This window comes from Barbus barbus (genome assembly GCF_936440315.1).
Source record: "Barbus barbus genome assembly, chromosome: 34".
Classification (NCBI taxonomy): domain Eukaryota; kingdom Metazoa; phylum Chordata; class Actinopteri; order Cypriniformes; family Cyprinidae; genus Barbus; species Barbus barbus.
This window is the reverse complement of record NC_136762.1, coordinates 13,157,957-13,179,431: the sequence shown is the minus strand read 5'-3', so window position 1 is coordinate 13,179,431 and position 21,475 is coordinate 13,157,957. Positions and strand designations below refer to the sequence as shown.

The following is a 21,475-nucleotide window of genomic DNA, read 5'->3' as shown; positions in this document are numbered from 1 at the left end:
GATTAGAATCCATTTAAACTTATTGCATCAAGTAAAATTAGCCCCCCCCCCCCAAATGAGCTCTAATAATGAATGTGAGGCATGTCATTCTAATCTGATAGTAATGTGCATGTAACTGCATGGATCACATACCAGGCATGAGACACCCTTGAGTGTTTATACCAATGTCATTTCCCATTGCCCTTGATTAATGCAGGGCATCTATTGTACAATAAGCTTCATGCATTAGAATGCAGGGGTACCTGAATGAGGGAACTCAGTTAATTTATCAGCGTCCATCGGAATTAATTACAGATCCGGAGTGTGAAAGTCAGCCGTGCCTAATCACATGGGCGCAACGTCCCACAAGCATAATTTATTTCAAGGAGCACCGCCCCGTGGCTTATTGGGAACCGGTGTTAGTGCATCGCCGTGCAGTTCTCCTCTTGACTAATTCTGTTTGTCCTGACGATGCGCTTTTCTGTCCTGCCGGTTCTCTCTGACTGATAGGATCTGTCTTTTTCGTCACAGATATCTGAGGAGAGAGCGTCTGGGCGGATTTGGTGTTTTGTAAGCTTGAATGCGTTGCTTTATCAAACGTGACAATTTAGCTGTGATATCCTTAAATTAAAAACTTAAAAAATTGACAATGTATAATAATATGTGTATAATAATTACATTATATATTCAAGTTTATATCTATCTACTGGTGGCCAAAGGTTTGGAATGTATATTTTTTTATGTATTTGAAAGAAGTCCTTTATGCTTACCAAGGCTGCATTTATTTATACAATAAGAATAGTAATAAAATAACTTATAAATAAACTTAAAAATTATTTATTCCTTTGATGTAAAAGCTGAATTTGTAGCAACCATTACTCCAGTCTTTAGTGTCACATTATTCTTAATGATTATTATTAATGTTTTGTATTATTATGGATGTTGAAAACAGTTTTTGCTGCTTATTATTTTTGTGGAAACCCTGTACATTTTTTTTACAGAATTCAAACTTAATTTTACAACATTTATTTGAAATAGTAAAGACATTTATAATGTTACAAAACATTTCTGTATCTTTTGATCAATTTAAAGCATCCTTAGGTGAATTAAGAATGAATTTCTTCCTTTTAATCATACTTACCAAAAACGTTTGAATAGCAGTGTATCACAGTTTCCATAAAAATATTGAACAGCAAAAATATTTTCAACATTGATAAAAATAAGATGTTTAAAAGCAATATCTATTATAAAATATAATAATATAGTATAGATGTAGCATATATATATATATATATATATATATATAGTAAATACGGTGTATAAAAAAAATATATAAAAATGCATACTTATATATCTATTCTATAATTTTCTACTGTACCTGTTTGAAAGGCTTCTGGCCCTTATTTCTTTGTTTTCTCTTTGTTTTTATGTCCTCCACTTCTATTTGCATTTTCGCTTCTTCTTTTTTTCCGCCTTAGATCTGCACACTTGTTTCCATGGTATCCAGCATGTGTACTGATGTGTTTTTGTCAATAGATGGGAACAGAGGGTGACAGACGGGCTGATGATGATTTCTCATTACAATGGGTCACTCTTGTCTTACACTCTGGTCTCAATCCAAACCCCACCCAGTCCCTATCAGCTCACTAAGTATTTTTAAATTCCTGCTTCATCTACTCGAAATACTGTTTTCATTCTGTACCCCCTGACAAGGGCCTTCAGATATAACGTGCATGCAAAAAACAACATTTTAACTGCAGCCATCTTGTTGGGCTCATTTTATTGTCACCCTCATTCAGTGTACGCCTCCATGCGGAGAATGAAAAGGGCTATGGAATGAAAGTCAGGCAGTAGTGAGCAGCGCTGCCTTCCAGCAAATTCTCCCCAACGCCTATTAAAACCTTTCTGGCCTGGTGGATTGCGTGCGTGAGGTTAAAATTGGAAATGCATTAAATTGAACAGGGGGCCTTGAAACTGGGAACAGGACTGGAGAATGGGATTGAAAGGGTGTTATCTGCCTACTCAGACGCACAAAGAATTTAATTGGTACTGACCTGTCAATAAATGCAAAAAGGCTGGATAACGAGGGGTGTGTTTTGATGAAAAATGAAAGTGAAGTATGGAGTTGGATGATTCATTGAAACAAGGCTTGCATATTGGGTTACATATTGACCATAAGGAAGAATCAAGCGTGTTCATACACTTCCACTGTCAATACAGCCAAATGTGTGATTCATGTGCGGCTCTCCCACACACTTTTCATCAAGAACTGGCAATGGTTTGTTCTAAAGTGAGAACAAACTGACTGGGCTTCTTTAGCTGAGTATAAGGCCAAGGAAGGAGGGATCTCACGTACTCATCTTAAAGGGACAGTGCATTGAAAAATGTTCCATAATACATGGTAAATGTGATTCATATGACTTCAAGATTCAAGAGCTTTATTGTCTTGTGTACCAGAGTACAATGAAATTCTTACTTTGTTTACACCTCTCGAGAATGACAGGGTAGAAGGGGAATAAACATAACTTACATGGACAATACAAAATACATAAAAAATATAGAATATACAGTAAAGTATAGAAAAATATAAATAAAAAATAGCATAAAAAAAGAAAGTGATGAAGAAAAAGAAGAGAACCCATATGCTAATAAGAAAAACAACCGTCAATAAAGAGTTATTCACAGTCTAAATGTGCAGTGCTATATTTCAAAGTAACTTTGAGTGAGGAATAAGCCAAAAATTTAATTTTAAAATTATTATGAATTGATAGTTTGACCTATGTCTATTTTTATTATAAGACTAGTTCTTTTGAATAGGATATTTTAAATGAATTGATTCACAAAATCAGATTGAATGAGTCATTTCCGAGCACAAACTGATTAAATCCAGTTACAGTTGTTACCAGTTCACTGGCTGATAAAATAATCAGCGAACAACGTCATATTTTAGACTGGTCATGTCACTGCGACTTGACATGGAATATAGTGCATGACTCATATGAACTACGTTTATGATACTCTTTATGGTGCTTTTGTGTTATTTTTTTTAAGACCGAAAGCTTCAGTCACCATTACATCACTGTAATTTTTAAGCAAAAATTACCTAGGAAAATATTCTAAAACGTCCTTTGCGTTCCAAGGAGGAATGAACATCACGAGGTTGAGTAAATGGTGATAGAATCTTCTTTTCTGCCCCTTTAAGTATCATTTTGTTTTTAATTGTTTCTCTCTCCGTCTCTCTTACTTACTATTACGTTCACCACATTTAATCATTGCCTGTCCTCTGTCACCACATTTCTGTTGTACTTTGATTATACTTCTATTGCTTTAGCAAGGCTTTGCAGTAGTGCTCCAAAGGGCTGAGAGAACACAATTATCAAATTATGATAATGCAGTCATAACACCACACAGGGGGGGCAAAGCACAGACAAGCTCTAAAATGTGCTCGTGAACCATGCTCGACATTTATCTCCTCAGATACACCTGTGAGATGGTGCGAAAAACGCAGAATGATGGCGATGGCTGTAGCCTTCCACCTTTCCCGTCTGAGCCCGAAGGCTTTTACGTGCACGTCGTTCTCCTAAACATCAGGCCGCATCTCTCCCCCCGCCCTTCCTGAAGGTCGCTGGCCACCAAGGGCGAGTTCTCCCGCGCGTAATCCTTTCTGACACCGCTTCAGTGCCATTTTCTCTCAAAGAAAGAACACTGCTGTCGACACCACTTTGCTTTACCCTAAAATCATATACGACAACTGTTAGAGAGAGCTATTGCTGTTGTGTTCTGGAGATTTAAATGACGCGGCTGCTGTTTGCGCTTCTGATCATGATTTATATGATTGATATGTTGAATAATACAAATGTAAAATCTTTTTGGCTCATTGGATTGTTTAATGATCCTTCACACATGTTGCAAGCAATGAGGTGAGGAGATCAAATTGTTTTTTGGGTCAGTGACATGAAGCTCATTTATAATCTGTTCATTTATTCAGAAATATTTGAAAAATGCTGTTCATACATACAGTGATTAGAAAAAAATAGTATAAATATAATAGATGTCAATATTTTCAAAATATATACTATATGTGTGTGTATTTATATATATATAATAAATACACAAATATTATGCAAACAAAAACTCTTATTTTGTATGCGATTTTTCATGATTAATCATTTGACAGCACACACACACACACACACACACACACACACACACACATATATATATATATATATATATATATATATATATATATATACACACACTTTTTTGGGAGGAGGGACAACAATAAAGAAGCTGTATTCAAAAATTATTCAAAAGTAGTTTGGCATAATCTTATTATTATTTATTTGGAAACTTAATCAAACATAATCAGTGTGCTTCAGATTCTGTGCATTAGAGGTGAGGATTTTTCAATAACTCTTTCTGCAGGTTACATCATTATGCCAGAAGGTGAAAACAAGTAACTATATTTATGAGTAAGTCATGAATCTTATTTTACATCAATTTGTTCAAAAGCACATTCTCATTCAGGAACACAACATAAGTGATTTAGTGGATTTGGAACAGCATACTAGCATGCCACTCTTACTCTGTTTACCATATATTTCAATGGCAGAGATTCAAATCAATTCAAGTTTATTTGTATAGCGCTTTTCACGCTACAAATAGTTGCAAAGCAGCTTTACAGAAAATTGTAAGTTTCTACATTATAGTTAGGTGTAGGTTATTAGTGGTGACTATGGCAGATATGTACAGTAAGAGTCATGCAGGTAGTTACAAATTACAAGTAATCAAACAGATGGTGAACATTATGAACTGCAGTGATTATATATTGCGATTAAACTTTGCGATTGCGAGTAATTTGGTAGTTTTATATGTTGTTCCAGGGTTAGCATCATCTGAGGTCTTCTGGAGATGATAAGAGTAGCATGCTAGTATGCCGTTCGTGAATTCATTGACTGTCTTTATAAAGAAATCATTGAATCATTCACTCAGACGGTTCGTTCAACAGTGCTGATTCATTCAGGAAGTAAATGCTGCTGTTGTGTGTTGCTCATAGTCTGTTTATGAAAGTCTGGAACTATTCATGCTGGTGGAAACAAGGAATGAATACTGGATCTAAAATGTAAGTTAATTAATTTCTTGTATACTAAACTGTTGTATGGAACACTCTCAATCATGCTGTTTTTCTGAAGGTTGGCACAGTTGTGATTTTTTTGTAGGCACAAGACCAACAAAACTGTATTTTTTTGGAAAATAATAAAAATGAAAGCACTTACATTAGACAATTAAACGGGTAGTTCTATAAAAATATAAAAAATTCTGCCTTTGTTTACTCATCCACCTCTTATTCTAAACCTGTATCAGTTTCTTTCTTCTGTTGAGCACAAAAGAAGAAATGTTGAAGAATGTGTGCAACCAAACAGTTGACGGTAACCACTGACTTCCATAGTTGTTGTTTTTTCCATACTGTGGAAGTCAATGGTCAGTCATCCACAACTGTTTGAAACACAACATTCATAAAAATATCTTCTGTTGTGTTTAACAGAAGAAAGGAACTAACAGGATGACACCTTTAAAGTACTATTAATAACAACTGAAGTGTATTTGAATTTTTTTAGAAAGTACCCAAGTAGAATATAACATTTAGAAAGCATACATATACTCAGTAATATATACGACCTTGTTGAAAGGTGACATTTCTATAACAGATCTATATCTGCTGTGCTGCCTAAATGAGAATTGATAGTTTACAAAGTTGGACAGAAGTACATAAATCTCGCCTCCAGCTCTGAAGGGTTTGCTGCAGCTTCCCATTCCAGTCGTCACGCTCACCACTGACCCACTTGTCTGCTCTTTGATGATAGATTTATAGGGATGAGTTGGCAGGGGACATCGGGCGTCTGTCATATCAGCTCAGTGTCTGACTCAGATCTGGTTTCATTAAATGGCTCTAATCTCTGCAGCCCATGAAGCAGCTGTGAGTTCTGGCTCTGCTCCATACCAGCTCCACCTTGTGCCACCGGGCCATGGCACTGCCTCCCCCTGAAAGTCCCTACTGTCAGACCAAATGCAGGATAAAGTGAGAGGGAGGACAAGAGAGATAGGCGGTATATTAAACTGAATATATAGTGTATAGTGGGAGGGAGAGAGATGGATAGAGTGAGAAAAAGAGGTAGATAGCGGGGGTGTAATGTACCGTTTTCTTTGAAGGGGCACCGCTGGCGGTCCTACTCACTTAGTCCTCTATTTGAGATCAAACATGAGCTTTACAAAAATGCTTTAATATAAAAATGAAAGGGAAAAATGCTTTGTAAAAACAGAGAAATTTACACAAATAGTAATTATGTAATTTAATTGTTTACTTTTTATGTATCAATTTATTTTTGGAAACTGCAACCAAAATACACTTGACTATGTCTAGGATATTTACATTAATTAATATATATATATATATATATATATATATATATATATATACAGGTCCTTTTAAAAAAATTAGCATATTGTGATAAAGTTCATTATTTTCTGTAATGTACTGATAAACATTAGACTTTCATATATTTTAGATTCATTACAACACAACTGAAGTAGTTCAAGCCTTTTATTGTTTTAATATTGATGATTTTGGCATACAGCTCATGAAAACCCAAAATTAGCATATCATGAAAAGGTTCTCTAAACGAGCTATTAACCTAATCATCTGAATCAACTAATTAACTCTAAACACCTGCAAAAGATTCCTGAGGCTTTTAAAAACTCCCAGCCTGGTTCATTACTCAAAACCGCAATCATTGGTAAGACTGCCGACCTGACTGCTGTCCAGAAGGCCATCATTGACACCCTCAAGCAAGAGGGTAAGACACAGAAAGAAATTTCTGAACGAATAGGCTGTTCCCAGAGTGCTGTATCAAGGAACCTCAGTGGGAAGTCTGTGGGAAGGAAAAAGTGTGGCAGAAAACGCAGCACAACGAGAAGAGGTGACCGGACCCTGAGGAAGATTGTGGAGAAGGACCGATTCCAGACCTTGGGGGACCTGCGGAAGCAGTGGACTGAGTCTGGAGTAGAAACATCCAGAGCCACCGTGTACAGGCGTGTGCAGGAAATGGGCTACAGGTGCCGCATTCCCCAGGTCAAGCCACTTTTGAACCAGAAACAGCGGCAGAAGCGCCTGACCTGGGCTACAGAGAAGCAGCACTGGACTGTTGCTCAGTGGTCCAAAGTACTTTTTTCGGATGAAAGCAAATTTTGCATGTCATTCGGAAATCAAGGTGCCAGAGTCTGGAGGAAGACTGGGGAGAGGGAAATGCCAAAATGCCTGAAGTCCAGTGTCAAGTACCCACAGTCAGTGATGGTCTGGGGTGCCATGTCAGCTGCTGGTGTTGGTCCACTGTGTTTTATCAAGGGCAGGGTCAATGCAGCTAGCTATCAGGAGATTTTGGAGCACTTCATGCTTCCATCTGCTGAAAAGCTTTATGGAGATGAAGATTTAATTTTTCAGCACGACCTGGCACCTGCTCACAGTGCCAAAACCACTGGTAAATGGTTTACTGACCATGGTATTACTGTGCTCAATTGGCCTGCCAACTCTCCTGATCTGAACCCCATAGAGAATCTGTGGGATATTGTGAAGAGAAAGTTGAGAGACGCAAGACCCAACACTCTGGATGAGCTTAAGGCCGCTATCGAAGCATCCTGGGCCTCCATAACACCTCAGCAGTGCCACAGGCTGATTGCCTCCATGCCACGCCGCATTGAAGCAGTCATTTCTGCAAAAGGATTCCCGACCAAGTATTGAGTGCATAACTGAACATAATTATTTGAAGGTTGACTTTTGTTTTGTATTAAAAACACTTTTCTTTTATTGGTCGGATGAAATATGCTAATTTTTTGAGATAGGAATTTTGGGTTTTCATGAGCTGTATGCCAAAATCATCAATATTAAAACAATAAAAGGCTTGAACTACTTCAGTTGTGTTGTAATGAATCTAAAATATATGAAAGTCTAATGTTTATCAGTACATTACAGAAAATAATGAACTTTATCACAATATGCTAATTTTTTGAAAAGGACCTGTATATATATATATGTATTTAAATACATACAGTATGAGATCAGACATTAGCAAAGGAAAAAATGCTTTGTAAAAGCTTTTTAGATATTTACACAAATAGTCTACTGCTAGATATGTCATTTAATTGTTTACTTTTTATGCATTCGTTTATTTTTGGAAGTCGCATTCAAAATACACTTGAATACACTCTTAAAAATAAAGATTCCAAAAGGGTGTATTTGCAGTGATGCCATAGAAGAACCATTTTTGGATTCCAAAAAAACCTTTCAGTGAACAGTTCCTAAAAGAATCATTTTGAAGGACATTTTAAAAATCTAAAGAACCTTTTTCGACTACAAAGAATCTTTTCTGCATTTGAAATGGATGTTCAATGTTCTTAATAGAACCACTGATTTTTAAGAGTGTATGTGTAATAGAAGTGTATATTTACATGAATAAACTATATATTTATATATGAGACAGACATGAAAAGACATAAAAGAAATAAAAAATGAATGCTTAGTTGTTTTAGACAGATTATGTGCCTATTATAAATATAAAGAGAAACTACCTCCTTCAGATACTTTATCCACTGGTGTTGTTTTAGAATAATAGCTTTACACACTATTCAAGCTCAAGTTTTGCAATATTTGTTTTGTTTTGGTTTGTCTTGTATTTTCTCACCCTGAAAGCAAAAGAATATATATAATATTACGCAAGCATTAGGAATGTGAAGCTTTGTTACCATGTGAATAAAGCTAGTTCAGTCCAGAGAGAGAAATAGAAATGGAGCGAGTGAGAAGTAAAAAGACAGAGTGAGAGAGATATAGAACGAGTAATATGAAGAGCGAGATGAGGGAGTCCATTACTCATCATCAGGCCTGCAGCCTCTTTTGCAGGTCTCTTTTGTAGCGTGTTATTGTTGTGAGGTATTTGAAGTTTGTCCAGGGCGGCTGAGGCTGGGTTTTTAGATGTGGAGAGTGCAGCGCTGTACTTTAGAAGCTTTTCAGGTGTGAGTGTGTTTGTGTCCGTGCGTATGTGTGTGTATGTGGGTTTTTTTCTGGTGATTTGGCCTCTGCAGGTCAGCTATCAGCTCTCTCCAGCCCTCTCAGCTCCCTTTGATTTATTCTGTTGCGAGGGCTCTCCCCTTCTCTCGCCTCGCTCTGCCCCCGGACTCCCAGAGGTCACCTTTTGGAAGATTTCAGCCTCAATTTTCAGCACCCTTTAAAATGCACATCTAGGCATGTTCACTCAGCCACAGACGGTGAATTGCTCAGTGAGGGGAAATTTAGACAAGGAAGAAGCTCAAAAGCGAGAAAGAGAGATGGGACATCGGTTCATTATTCAATCCATTTTACAAAAATAAACTCTTAGGCTTTTGATTAATGAAAAGCAATGGGAGAAGGATACAATGGAGACTGATGAGCTCTATGTGTTTGTATAAATCTGAATACTGAAGACTGAATGTCTTGTAAGTAACAGACTGAATTTTAGACTGAATGATGTATTTTATTTATTTTTAAGGTATGTTACAAACTGTAATGGGGTTAATTTAGTTTGGTACAATAAATGCTGCATTATACAAACAAATAGAATGAAACCATAGATAATAGGGAATAGAAATAAAAGCTTTGAATAAAAATGAAACAATTCTACACTTAGTCACTCAAATTACAATGCTGATAATATAATTTGTAATAAAAAGTTAAAATAAAATTAAAATTAAAAGATGTACAATAGACTGTGTGTGTTTAAAAGTTTGAGTCAGTAATTTCTTGTTTTTGAAAGTCAGCTATGCTTGCAAAAGCTGTATTTATTTAATTAAAAATAGAGCAAAACTGTAATATTGTGAAATATTATTACAATTTAAAATAACTGTTTTCTATATTAATATGCTTAAAAATGTCATTTATTTCTGTGATGGCAAAGCTGAATTACTCCAGCCTTCTGTGTCAAATAATCATTCGGAAATCATTCCAACATTTATTATCTGTTGAAAACCTGCGAGAACATTTTCTCTTTGTTGAAAAGAACACTTCAAATATAGTTTGGTAACAATGTAAAGGCCTTTATTTTCACTTTTGCCATATACAGTATATGCCATATAAGATGTACATTAATAAATCATTTTGCTTAATGCAAGGTTTTAGTCTGTGGTTTTATGAATTACTATTTTGGGGGAGGATGGTTGGTGAATTTGCACAGCTTGCTGACTGCTTGTCTTGGATTAAGTACAACAGAGGATTGATTGCATTCTAGTGAAGTTTAGTGCAGATTGTCATGCCAGATTGGTACCTTGTTCCGTAGGATCAATGTGAAATTTGTTTGGAGATTAGATTTTGTTTTTCTGAAGAGTATCACAACAGTCCCACCAGGTATTTTTCATTGCACGCCACTCTTTTCATCAATGTGCCTATTGGTCCTTCCTATTATCATCAGGCAGCCCAGACCAAACATCCAGGGCTCAGTGTGAGCTTTATCTGCAGCTGATGTTTACTTTTGTTAGCCCTAGACAAGTTTGTGTACTTTTCTGTCTTCTCCAATGAATGAATTCTAGGAGTAGTCAGTTCTAAGTTTTTATTAAACCAACATTTATTCACAACTAAAATATAATTCTAATGAGGGTTAAACAAAGTTAGATGCTGTTCAGATATAACCATTGCTACCACGTATAACAACACACTAGTGACTGGCCACTTCAATCATATGAAATGACAGATAGCTTATGAAGCTTTTCTCAACACATTTGGTAAGAAGAATAGATGACAGTGCTCTAGCTAGTGTCATTATTATAAATATTTCTTTTTTGCTCAGGCAGACAAACCTAATGGAGAAAGAGAATCAATATTTCAGTTAAATGTCAGCTTTGACTTGTCTTTGTGAGGCGCTCTGACTATTTGTCTTGTAGATTGCATAAACAGGTTTCTTAATGGAAACAAGAAGAATCTTTAATTGATATTTTGGGAATAATACAAGCAGCACATTTCAGTGGATTTTCTTTGTGCCTTTTGAAAGTGACTGTCAGAATGTGCTTGGATTTTTGACAATTGTTCCTGACACGAAGCTGAAAAATACCTTAATATTGAGATTGTTTTGTTTCAGTCCCTTATTTAGTGGCAAAATGATGGGCAGCGCAGGCATGAACAGAAGGAAAAATATGCAGACGATGAAATTCTGTCCTTGTGTTTATATCAGCTTAACCCAAATCACACTATGGTTGTTTTGAATAAATGAAGCACCTGGAGCAAAACGATAAGAGGATGATTAATCTTCAGGGAAACTTTAGAGGGAAAACATTTTTAAATGAAAGAAAAATTGCTGCGTGAACTACTTTTCTTGCTGAGTAATGTCTCCGGAGATGACTTCAACAGCAGAATCGGAAATTTCCTCCATCTCTAATTGAAAAGATCCTCAAATCTGCTCAGTACTGTATCCAAATGAACTCTGCCTTCATCTTTCAGTTTCTAAAATCATTATTCAACTTCCATAATAGACCACCCACCCTTTACACACCCTTTATTTATCCTTTTTTTTTTTCCATAACCCTGCCCTTGTTTTCATGTTGTCAAGATTTGCCTTCCTCTGCAATTTCCCTGCCGTTATTCAGTCGCGTCGCATAAAACCAATTTCTGGTGCAGCGTGCGAGGGGATTGTAGTGATAATGAAAAAGAGACTGGCTGAGGTGAATGTTAAAACGAGATAAGCGCAGACATGGAGAGTGTGTGAATGCCCTGTTGGTAGGAAGGCCAGCGTCACCCCCTCCCCCCACCCCCCGATGACTCTTTGTTCCTCCCACATGTCGAGAACAACAGCAGGGTAATTGGATGCCGATAAAGTCTGTGACATAAGTGTGATGCACATATTACAAGCATGAAGACACCCATAGTGGCAGGGCTGAATGGTCAATACAATAGAAGCCTGTTATGGCTTATATAGTCTGTTTTCTTTTTTCATAGCAAAGAAACACATTAGGAGACAGCAAATGTGTTACCAAGCTGTATTGCACATTTGCATTTGAATTTGAGACAGGTTGGGTTATTGCAGCGGTAGTACCTAGAGGGAAATATTATTGGCTAGTGGTTGCTTTTTTATAGCTTGGGAGATTTAAAGTCGGCATGACATGAAAATTCACTCTGTCTGTTATCTGATAAATTCAGTAATTCATGTATATGCTGACTTGGTAATTTGTAATTTTATAATAACTTGATCTTCCGCTGAAAATGCCAGACTTCTTTAATAATTTAGCACTCTTAAACTCACATTCATCTGTTGCCATATTTTAGTGCAATGCACAAAATCTCAAAAATCCATCCATACTTCTCAAAATCCACACAAAAATTTATGTATAGAACAAAACTCTGCCCTATAATTTTTGCTTTTTTGACACATCACTTTACAGAAGAAAAAAATCAGTTGCTACTTCTTTTTACAACTTTAATGAATTCTATTTTTAAAGTGCTACATTTAAAAATCAACTTTGATCGGGCTGGCAGGGATTGTAGGTGGGGGGAGTGAATGTCCAGCACTCTCTCCACCCTCAATACCACGACTGAGGTGCCCTTGAGCAAGGCACCGAACCCCCAACTGCTCCCCGGGCGCCGCACCATAAATGGCTGCCCACTGCTCCGGGTGTGTGTTCACGGTGTGTGTGTGTTCACTGCTGTGTGTGTGCACGTTGGATGGGTTAAATGCAGAGCACGAATTCCGAGTATGGGTCACCATACTTGGCAGTATGTCACTTCACTTGACTTCACTGCTGTAAATTCTTGTGCTCCTTATATGAGGATGAATTCTGATGTGTCAATATTTGTATCGTTGATCAGCTGGAAAAAAATCATTCTGAAAGTGATTCCAACGATATCGTTTCTCTGTGCCTTGAACGTTATAGCTGTGGTGTGGACTCTGCCATTCTTTAATATTGAGAAGGATTTTCAGAATTATATCTTTATTGTTATCTTTATAGTTATCGTCCTTGGTGTGAATGGGCCTTAAGAAGCAAGAGATTTACGCAAGTCTCATTTGCTCTCTATTAAATCCTGTTTCTGTCTAGGAGAAACAATTGAGACATTAAAGAGATGTCATTTGCGACATTTCTTTCCTACAGGTAATGAGAGCGTTTCTGTGCTTTTGGGTTCTGTGCTCAGTCTGTCCTTACATCTTGTGAAGAATATCAGTATTCACAAGGCCTATTCATAGTGGATTATTCAGGTGCTCAAATAGAATGGAAAATAATGAGTGTCGTCTTTGTACGGCGTGACAAAAGTCTCAGCCTGTCAGTGAGCGTTAATCTCAGGGTTCCTCTTTATCTCGTCTCCGGCTTCAGGTCTGCAGTGATACGGCGCTTCAGCTGGGAAGGTCACACAAATGACACATGGAGGACGAGTCTGATCATTTGCGGCACAATAGTCCGCATGCCAGACAAGGCTCGTCTTCCTTGGGTAATGTGCGAAGGGAGAGGTGAGCAAGATAAGGGCTGTCGGAGCCAGAGTCCATCTGCGAATTTTCGCACGGCTGTCAGATGGATTGCCTAGGTATGGCCCCTCCAGATGGCACAGATGGGTCTCTTCATCTCTCCTCTTCTACACTCGAGGCACTCCTAAATATAGTACCAGCGCCCTGATCTCTCCAGATGACCCTATGTCTCTCCTGCCCGTTTCAACTCATCCGCACCTATGTCCCAGATCTGTACCGGTGTACAAGTGCTACATCATTTCTGTTTGCTCTTAATTACAGCCTCTAATTAGCAGCCCAAATACAAGTGCGTTCCCTTCCCAACCCGTCTTTCTCTGCTCCAGAGGAATGGACCCTGCTAATTAGAGGAGATCTCCATCCTTCCTGTTATCCCAGAGAAATGGAGCCATGGGAAAGCAAGAGAAGAATGCAGCAGAAACAGAAAGAAAGAGCAGGGCTTTTGGGCTTTTTCTATTCTTATACAGTGACACGAGGGACTGTTCGACTTTTACGTGACTTGGATTTGCATAAAAGAGAAGCTCCATGAGAATTCGCCAAATGCACAAACACATCAATCAAATCCAAACAATTCACATCAAGCTCTGCTGTTATAAACTCCAATGGGTTCATAGTAGTACTAACTTGCTTGGCAATGGGAGAGAGAGCGAGTGAGCGCAGTTGGTGACCACTCTATATCAGATCAGTATTGTCATCTGCTGTCCTTCATGTTGGGAGAGCTTGAGGCGTGTGTGACCCACATAAGCAGTGATGTGCATAGAGGTGATTGCCACACACTGTACTGAGACTGTCAGTTGAGAAATTCCTCACTGTGGCATTTGCTGTAGCTTGGCATCTGTAGTGTGGCATCTTTTGTAGTGGCATACCTGGATGTGGGGAGTTGCGGTGAGTTTAGCGTAGTTGGATTTTATTTTGCTCTGAAAAGCTTGAGCAGTTGTTGAGTTTTAGAGTTTCAGTATTGGGGTTATTTCTGGTTCTTTATGTCTACAAAATAACTAATAATTAATAGTTATTGGCAACTTTTAATAACTTTTTGTTCAAGTTAAACATATTTCTGACAACATCAACAGAAATCCAGTATTATTCGGTTTTTATTATATTCTAGATGCATTTCTGTTTAAAAGTTTAGGGTCAGTACAATTATTAAAAATGTTTTTAAAATATATTTTGCTCACCTAGGCTACATTTATTTGGTTAAAAATACAGCTGAAATATTGTGAAAATGTATTACTATTTAAAATAACTGGTTTCTATTTGAATGTAATTTATTCCTGTGATGCAAAGCTGATTTTTTTAGCAGCCTTTACACCAGTCTTCAGTGACAAATGATTCTTTAGAAATCATTCTAATATGCAGATTTTTTTTATTTTCAGTTGAAACAGTTGTGGTGCTTAATACATTTTTGAGACTTTTTTTTCAGTGAATAAAGGTCAAAAGAATATCATTCATTCCAAATCATAATCTTTTGTAGCATAAATATTATTAATTGATGTAAATATAATTAATAAATTTTGAAGAACCGTAAAATGTATCACAAATGTATTTATACATGCACTTTTTTACACTATATACTGCAATAGAATTAATTAATTAATTCATATAATTTATAATAATTCATATAATACATCCTATTACACTATTATTCATGATGAAAATTGTGTTCCTTCATTATTGTCCTTTCAGGATATTGTCTTTTCAAGGACAAGTTGAAGTCAGGGGGCTGACTGGAAAAGGCACCTGCTTCAAAGAATGGTCCTTGACCTGCTATCCCTCTGGTTTTTATTTGTAAATCAGGCATTTACACTGTACCAGAGAGGGGTCATGTGTATCAGAGACAGACAGATAGGCCGTGTTGGAGAACAGAGTAAAAGCCTGTGCTCTCATCAGTTTGAGGCATTAGAGATGATTAAAGAAGCACTGCTGGATGCACACCTTCTGGAAGAGCTGAACACATGGACATCTTATCTCTTACTTTATGTTTTGTTTGTATATGGGCTTTTGGACAGTGGCAAAGAATCAGGATACGAACCCTGTGAGCACCACAGGATTTCCTGACCCACTACACCACGGCTCTGACTCTGTTCGTTTCTTTGCTTTGTTTCTCTCACTTGGATCTGAAAAGGTGACTCATATCACCTGCAAATTAAGCTTGTTTATTTATGAGGTGTCACCTCAATTATTCTGAATTCTTTATTGCTGTAAACAGGAAATCAGAATCAGCTCAGCACAGGAAGGCAGGAAAGCAGGAGCCCTTTTTTAAACTCAGACATTGCTGGAGGGGTTTTCTGCTAATTCGCTGTTAATGTGATACAGCATGCATTTCCAGATTAATTAACCATCCGCCTGCCCTCAGAGTGCTGATACAGTGACTGTATCAGTATGTCTCTCTTAGGCCATGTACACACACCGCAGCTAAATACGATTGTCACTCCTCTGCTGAATCCTAAATCGCACTCCACATGCTTAGTTCAATTGTTTACAGGAGTGACAATGCATTCTAGATACAAGTTTATTCCCCAAAAAATCAGGTAGTGACAACTGTATTTACATGAATCCGCATGGTGTGTAGAACCACGCTGAGAGACTGGTTTTAATGCAGCGACAGTCTTTTGGTCCCTGACAACTTGTCTGAGGTGTTGTGCCAGAAAATCACAGAAACTTGCAAGGTATGTGAGGCATGAGCCTTGATTCAGTTACAAATTTAGTTTTACTGTATTTCTGATCAAAGAAATGCAGCCTTGTTGAGCATTAGACGCTTCTTTCAAAAGCATTTTCTCTCTCTCTCTCTCTCTCTCTCTCTCTCTCTCTATACAGGTGCATCTCAGAAAATTTGAATATGGTGAAAAAGTTCATTTTTTTCTTGTAACATTTCAAAAAGTGAAACTTTCATGTATGTTAGCTTCATTACATGTAAAGTAAAACACTTCAAAAGTTTTTTTTTTGTTTTAATTTTGATGATTAGAGCTTACAGCTCATGAAAGTCAAAAATCAGTATCTCAAAATATTAGAATATTTACATTTGAGTTTCAATAAATGACCATCCATACAGTATAAATTCTGGGTATCTCTTGTTCTTTGAAACCACAATAATGGAGAAGACTGCTGACTTGGCAATGATCCAGAAGACGAACATTGACGCCCTCCACAAAGAGGGTAAGTCACAGAGGGTCATTACTGAAAGGTGCGGCTGTTTACAGAGTGCTGTATCAAAGCATATTAAATGCAAAGTTGACTGGAAGGAAGAAATTGGGTAGGAAGATGTGCACAAGCAACAGGGATGACCGCAAGCTTGAGAATACTGTCAAGCAAAGCTGATTCAAACACTTGTGAGAGCTTCACAAGGAGTGAACTGAAGCTGGAGTCAGTGCATCAAGAGTCACCACGCTCAGACGTCTTCAGGAAAAGGACTACCAAGCCACTTATGAAAAAGAAACATCGTCAGAAGCATCTTACCTGGGCTGTGGAGAAAAAGATCTGGACTGTTGCTCAGTGCTCCAAAGTCCTCTTTTCAGATAAAAGTAAATTTTGCTTTTGATTTGGAAATCAAGGTCTGGAGTCTGGAGGAACACTGTAGAGACACAGAATCCGAGCTGCTTGAAGTCCAGTGTGAAGTTTCTGAAGTCAGTGATGATTTGGGGTGCTGTGATGTCTGTTGGTGTTGGTCCATTGTGTTTTATCAAGTCCAAAGTCAATGCAGCCGTCTACCAGGACATTTTGGAGCACTTTATGCTTCCATCTGCTGACAAGCTTTATGGAGATGCGGATTTTCTTTTCCAGCAGGACTTTAGCACCTGCACACAGTGCCAAAACCACTTCCAAGTGCTTTGCTGACCATGATATTACTGTGCTTGATTGGCCAGCCAACATGCCTGACCTGAACCCCATAAGGAATCTATGGTATATTTTCAAGAGAAAGATGAGAAACAGTCAATCAACAATACAGACGAGCTGAAGTCTCAATAGTGCCTCAGCAGAGCCACAGGCTGATCGCTTCCATGCCACACCTCACTGATGCTGGAATTTGTGCTAAAGGAGCCCCGACCAAGAATTGAGTGCATAAATGAACAAACTTTAAAGCACTTGAACTTTTCTGTTTTGCAAATCCTGTTTTTGATTGATCTTAGGAAATATTCTAATATTTTGAGATACTGATTTTTGACTTTCATGAGCTGTAAGCTCTAATCATCAAAATTAAAACAAAAAAACTTTTGAAGTGTTTTACTGTACATGCAATGAATCTAAAATATATGAAAGTTTCACTTTTTGAAAAAAGTTACAAGAAAAAAATTAACTTTTTTACCATATTCAAATTTTCTGAGATGCACCTGTATATATATATATATATATATATAAATATATATGTATACACACACACTATAATATTTGCAAAAAAATGTTTTTTTTAATGGCATGATTATTTGGATGTAATATGAATTGTATTATGTTATTTTAGCACAGTTTTAATTGAGTATTATGATTATGTGCAACAAATAATTTTCACATTCAAGCATTTTCAGATATCATCGTATTTGATTTAGTGCTGTCAAACGATTAATCTGAATTAATCGGATCCAAAATAAAGGTTTGCGTTCACGTGATATGTGTGTACTATGTGTATTTATTATGTATATATAAATGTACACACATACATGTTTACATGTATATATATTTTTATATTTATATCTAATTAATATTATATATATATATATATATATATATATATATATATATATATATATTAATATAAATAAGACATATGTTTCTTATACATGCATACATGCATGTGTGTGCATTTATATATAATACCATAATAAATATACACAGTACACACACATATATTATTTAAACACAAACTTTTATTTGGGATGTGATTAATCACAATTAATCATTTGACAACACTAATTTGATTGTACTTCAAATTCCAGTTTGGTCTTCTACTGCTCTGTTAAATTGTTGCAATCTCATAGCAAGAGAAAATAATATTGACAAATAATATAATCTTAATATTGACTGTGGTCTATATTAAGTACTGCCCCTTTAAGGTCTTTTTTGTATTTGGGACACAAACCACCAGGCTTCCTGTTTCCCCCTGTTCACTCATAATATATGGGGCCTCTGGGCAGGCTGGGAGCGCTGGCACAATTGACGTAATTTCCTTTTATTCTGAACCTGTCTGTTGTGCTCTGTTAAAAACAGCAAACATTTTAATCAACACTGACCCTGAATGACACAGCAGCTGCGCATTTACACGCCAACGTCTGCGTCTGACTGACAGTCGTGTTTAATGCGAGGGATTACATGCGTGGGGTAGACGGTCGGGCCCCGTGCCAACGCAAATTGGATTATGGCGAGCAATATTCTGGAAACATTTTATTATCCGAGGGCTTTTAGTGTAATGTGATTACTTTGTAATGCACTTTTGTTTTATAGACTGCTTCAGCACATTGCAGCTTTGGCTTTATTAAGCGTGAATTTATTCTGTAGTACACATCATCAGGTTGTCACCTGTTGCCTTCACAGCACTCAGGGGCCTCTAAGAGCGTTTCCACAATCCCTATTTAAATTCAATCCTCATCGTTCGCCATGGACGAATTGAAATTGTTGTGCTTTTTGTAAAACTTTCCTGATGGTAGACTACAGACAGCGGCATTAATTTGAGCTGAGAGTTTGTTTGAGGTGTCTTCCTGTCGTGAGGAGTTACGGGTGTCTAGATTGAGGTCGATGTGTGCGAGGCCTCATTAACCTGTCGTCACGTCTGCGTCTAGGCAAGGTCCCTCCTTAGGTCAGACTCATTTGCCTGCATCTGATTAAAGACGCTTTCATTACCTGAGAGGAGCACAAAGGGCACATCCCAACTGACCCCAGATCAGCCACAATGGCTCAGTTTCGCGACGGCACGCTAGTTGAATAGGTCTGACTTTTTTGTTCAGCATGATTGTAATTATTCCTCAGACTCCCACTATTTTATTTCGCTCCAAGTTACGACTTCCACCCACGCTGAAGTATTGGATATTGGCTCATGCAGTTGTTGCATGTGTTGTCTAAAGTGGTAGACGGGCAGAACGAGAACTAATGGGCAGCTGTGGCTTTCTATTAGTGACAGGTGAGGATATGCATGCTGGCTTCAGCAGACAGGAGATTGCCCGTGGTGCAATTACCATGCAGCTTGGCAGACAGTCAAGCCAACAGCATTATGAGTGCCGTCAGTGTGGCAGAATGTGTTACCCCACTGCCACCTCTGCATATCCGAAAACACGTCAATCTGTCCGTTTTGTGTATTGTCCAAACTTTTCCAGGTTTAAACACTCCTACACCACGAGTATTTAAAGACCCTATTAAATTACTTAAGTGCTTCTGATTGCATTAGTCATGTTTGAAACAGTGGGGGGAGGCATTTTACATAGCAGGAGAGTTTTATTTTAATATTCTTTTATATAAAACCTACAATTCTACAAAAGTTTTTATATTAAAACTTTTTATGTGTTGTCACTTCCACCACACTGAACAGTTTAGGCCCTTATCATTTTTATTTTCATTAAGTTAGTAATGTACCAGTGAGACAAAAGTCTAAAATGAGATGAAATAAGACGCAAAAAGAAAAAAATGAAATAAATAGGTTTAGTCGGCAGGTAATTTTTCAGCATTTCCAATCAAGCTGAAATTATATGAAATATTCAGATTTTTCTGTGAAAATATTATGATTTTTGGTACATTTAAGATGATGGTGGCATTTTGGTATTGTTTATATTCCATTATAGTGTTTATTAAAAAAAAATTAATTAGCATTTATTTTTTTTAAATAATTTTTAGTAATTTAGTTTTTTACTATTTGTATTACTTTTTTGTTTTTTGTACCTTACTTTAGCTTTTTTGTAGCTTTATTTTTTATTTCAGTTTTAGTTTTAGTAATTTTGATATTTCAGCTGAAGCATTTTATTTCAGTTATTTGCCAGAGCAACATCTCAAGGCAAAAAATTGTGTGTGAAGTTTAAGTTTTTACCTCATATTTATATTTGATTTTATTTCAATTAATGAAAGCAACATTTAAAAAAAATGTTAACAATAACAACACAAGATACATAAATACTATAAAATGTATAAATAATAATAATATATTAATATAATTATAATACAATTATATAATTTACTCTATATAATCTGTTGTCGTTCTGAACCCACATGACTTTCTTTCTTCAGTAGAACAAAAAAAGAAGAGGTTTATCAGAATGTTCATGTTGCTCTTCATCAGACAATGAAGATGGCTGGCGATTAGTTAATACTATACTAACTAACCACTACAACTAACTACTAACAATACTAGATATTTGAAATGCTAGCTATGGAATTAGTCATAGCAAGACAATGGAGTCTACCATTTTTTTTCCAAAAATGTTTTGTCCATCACTGTAATGTCCATCCCAGAACGTCATTAAATCATTTAGAAATAGTAGAAATAACACCGTGGTGGAAATATTCATGACTCTCAGGGGGAAAAAAAACAAAAATGACAGTTCTCTTGTGATACCTGTAAGTGTCTACATGGCCCACAGCTGAAGAAACACCTATTAGTATGATAAATTAAAAGCTAAAAAGCTCACTTAGTTTTCATATGTTCTTTAACAGTGTCTCTGCTCTCTTTCTTCTTATCTCTCTTAACATTAAGGTGATGAATGTGAGCCTGGCTGAGGGTGACGTGGTCAGATTTGAAGACCTGGGAGGCCGGGATCCTTCTGTCCTGGCCAACGAGTCCATCTTACTGAAAGGTCTGGTGGTACGCAGCTGGAGCAACCAAATCTCCATTCACTTCGGCAGCCGGCAGCCGCAGTCCAGCTCCTTGCTGCTGCGTTACCAAGGTGAGCCGTCCTACGCGTCAACCTCTAAACATCTGCTTCATCTACTTCCTGCTAATTGCGCTTGTGCCAGTGTCTCCGGCTGGCATGGATCAAGTGCTCTAGACAAACCTGTTTATGAGT

General features: G+C 37.1%; 1 protein-coding gene across 3 annotated transcripts in view; it reads left to right on the top strand.

Annotated features, from left to right (window-relative positions):
• The window catches only part of LOC306854327 (seizure protein 6-like), a gene marked incomplete at its 5' end in the record, with an annotated part of 225,332 nt that overhangs the window by 121,411 nt on the left and 82,446 nt on the right, over window positions 1-21,475 (top strand). For all 3 annotated transcript variants that reach the window (XM_079392238.1, XM_079392237.1, XM_079392239.1), the window contains one exon: window positions 21,166-21,355. In XM_079392238.1, the coding sequence (XP_079248364.1) occupies window positions 21,166-21,355 (190 nt within the window). The remainder of the gene's footprint in view (window positions 1-21,165; window positions 21,356-21,475) is intronic.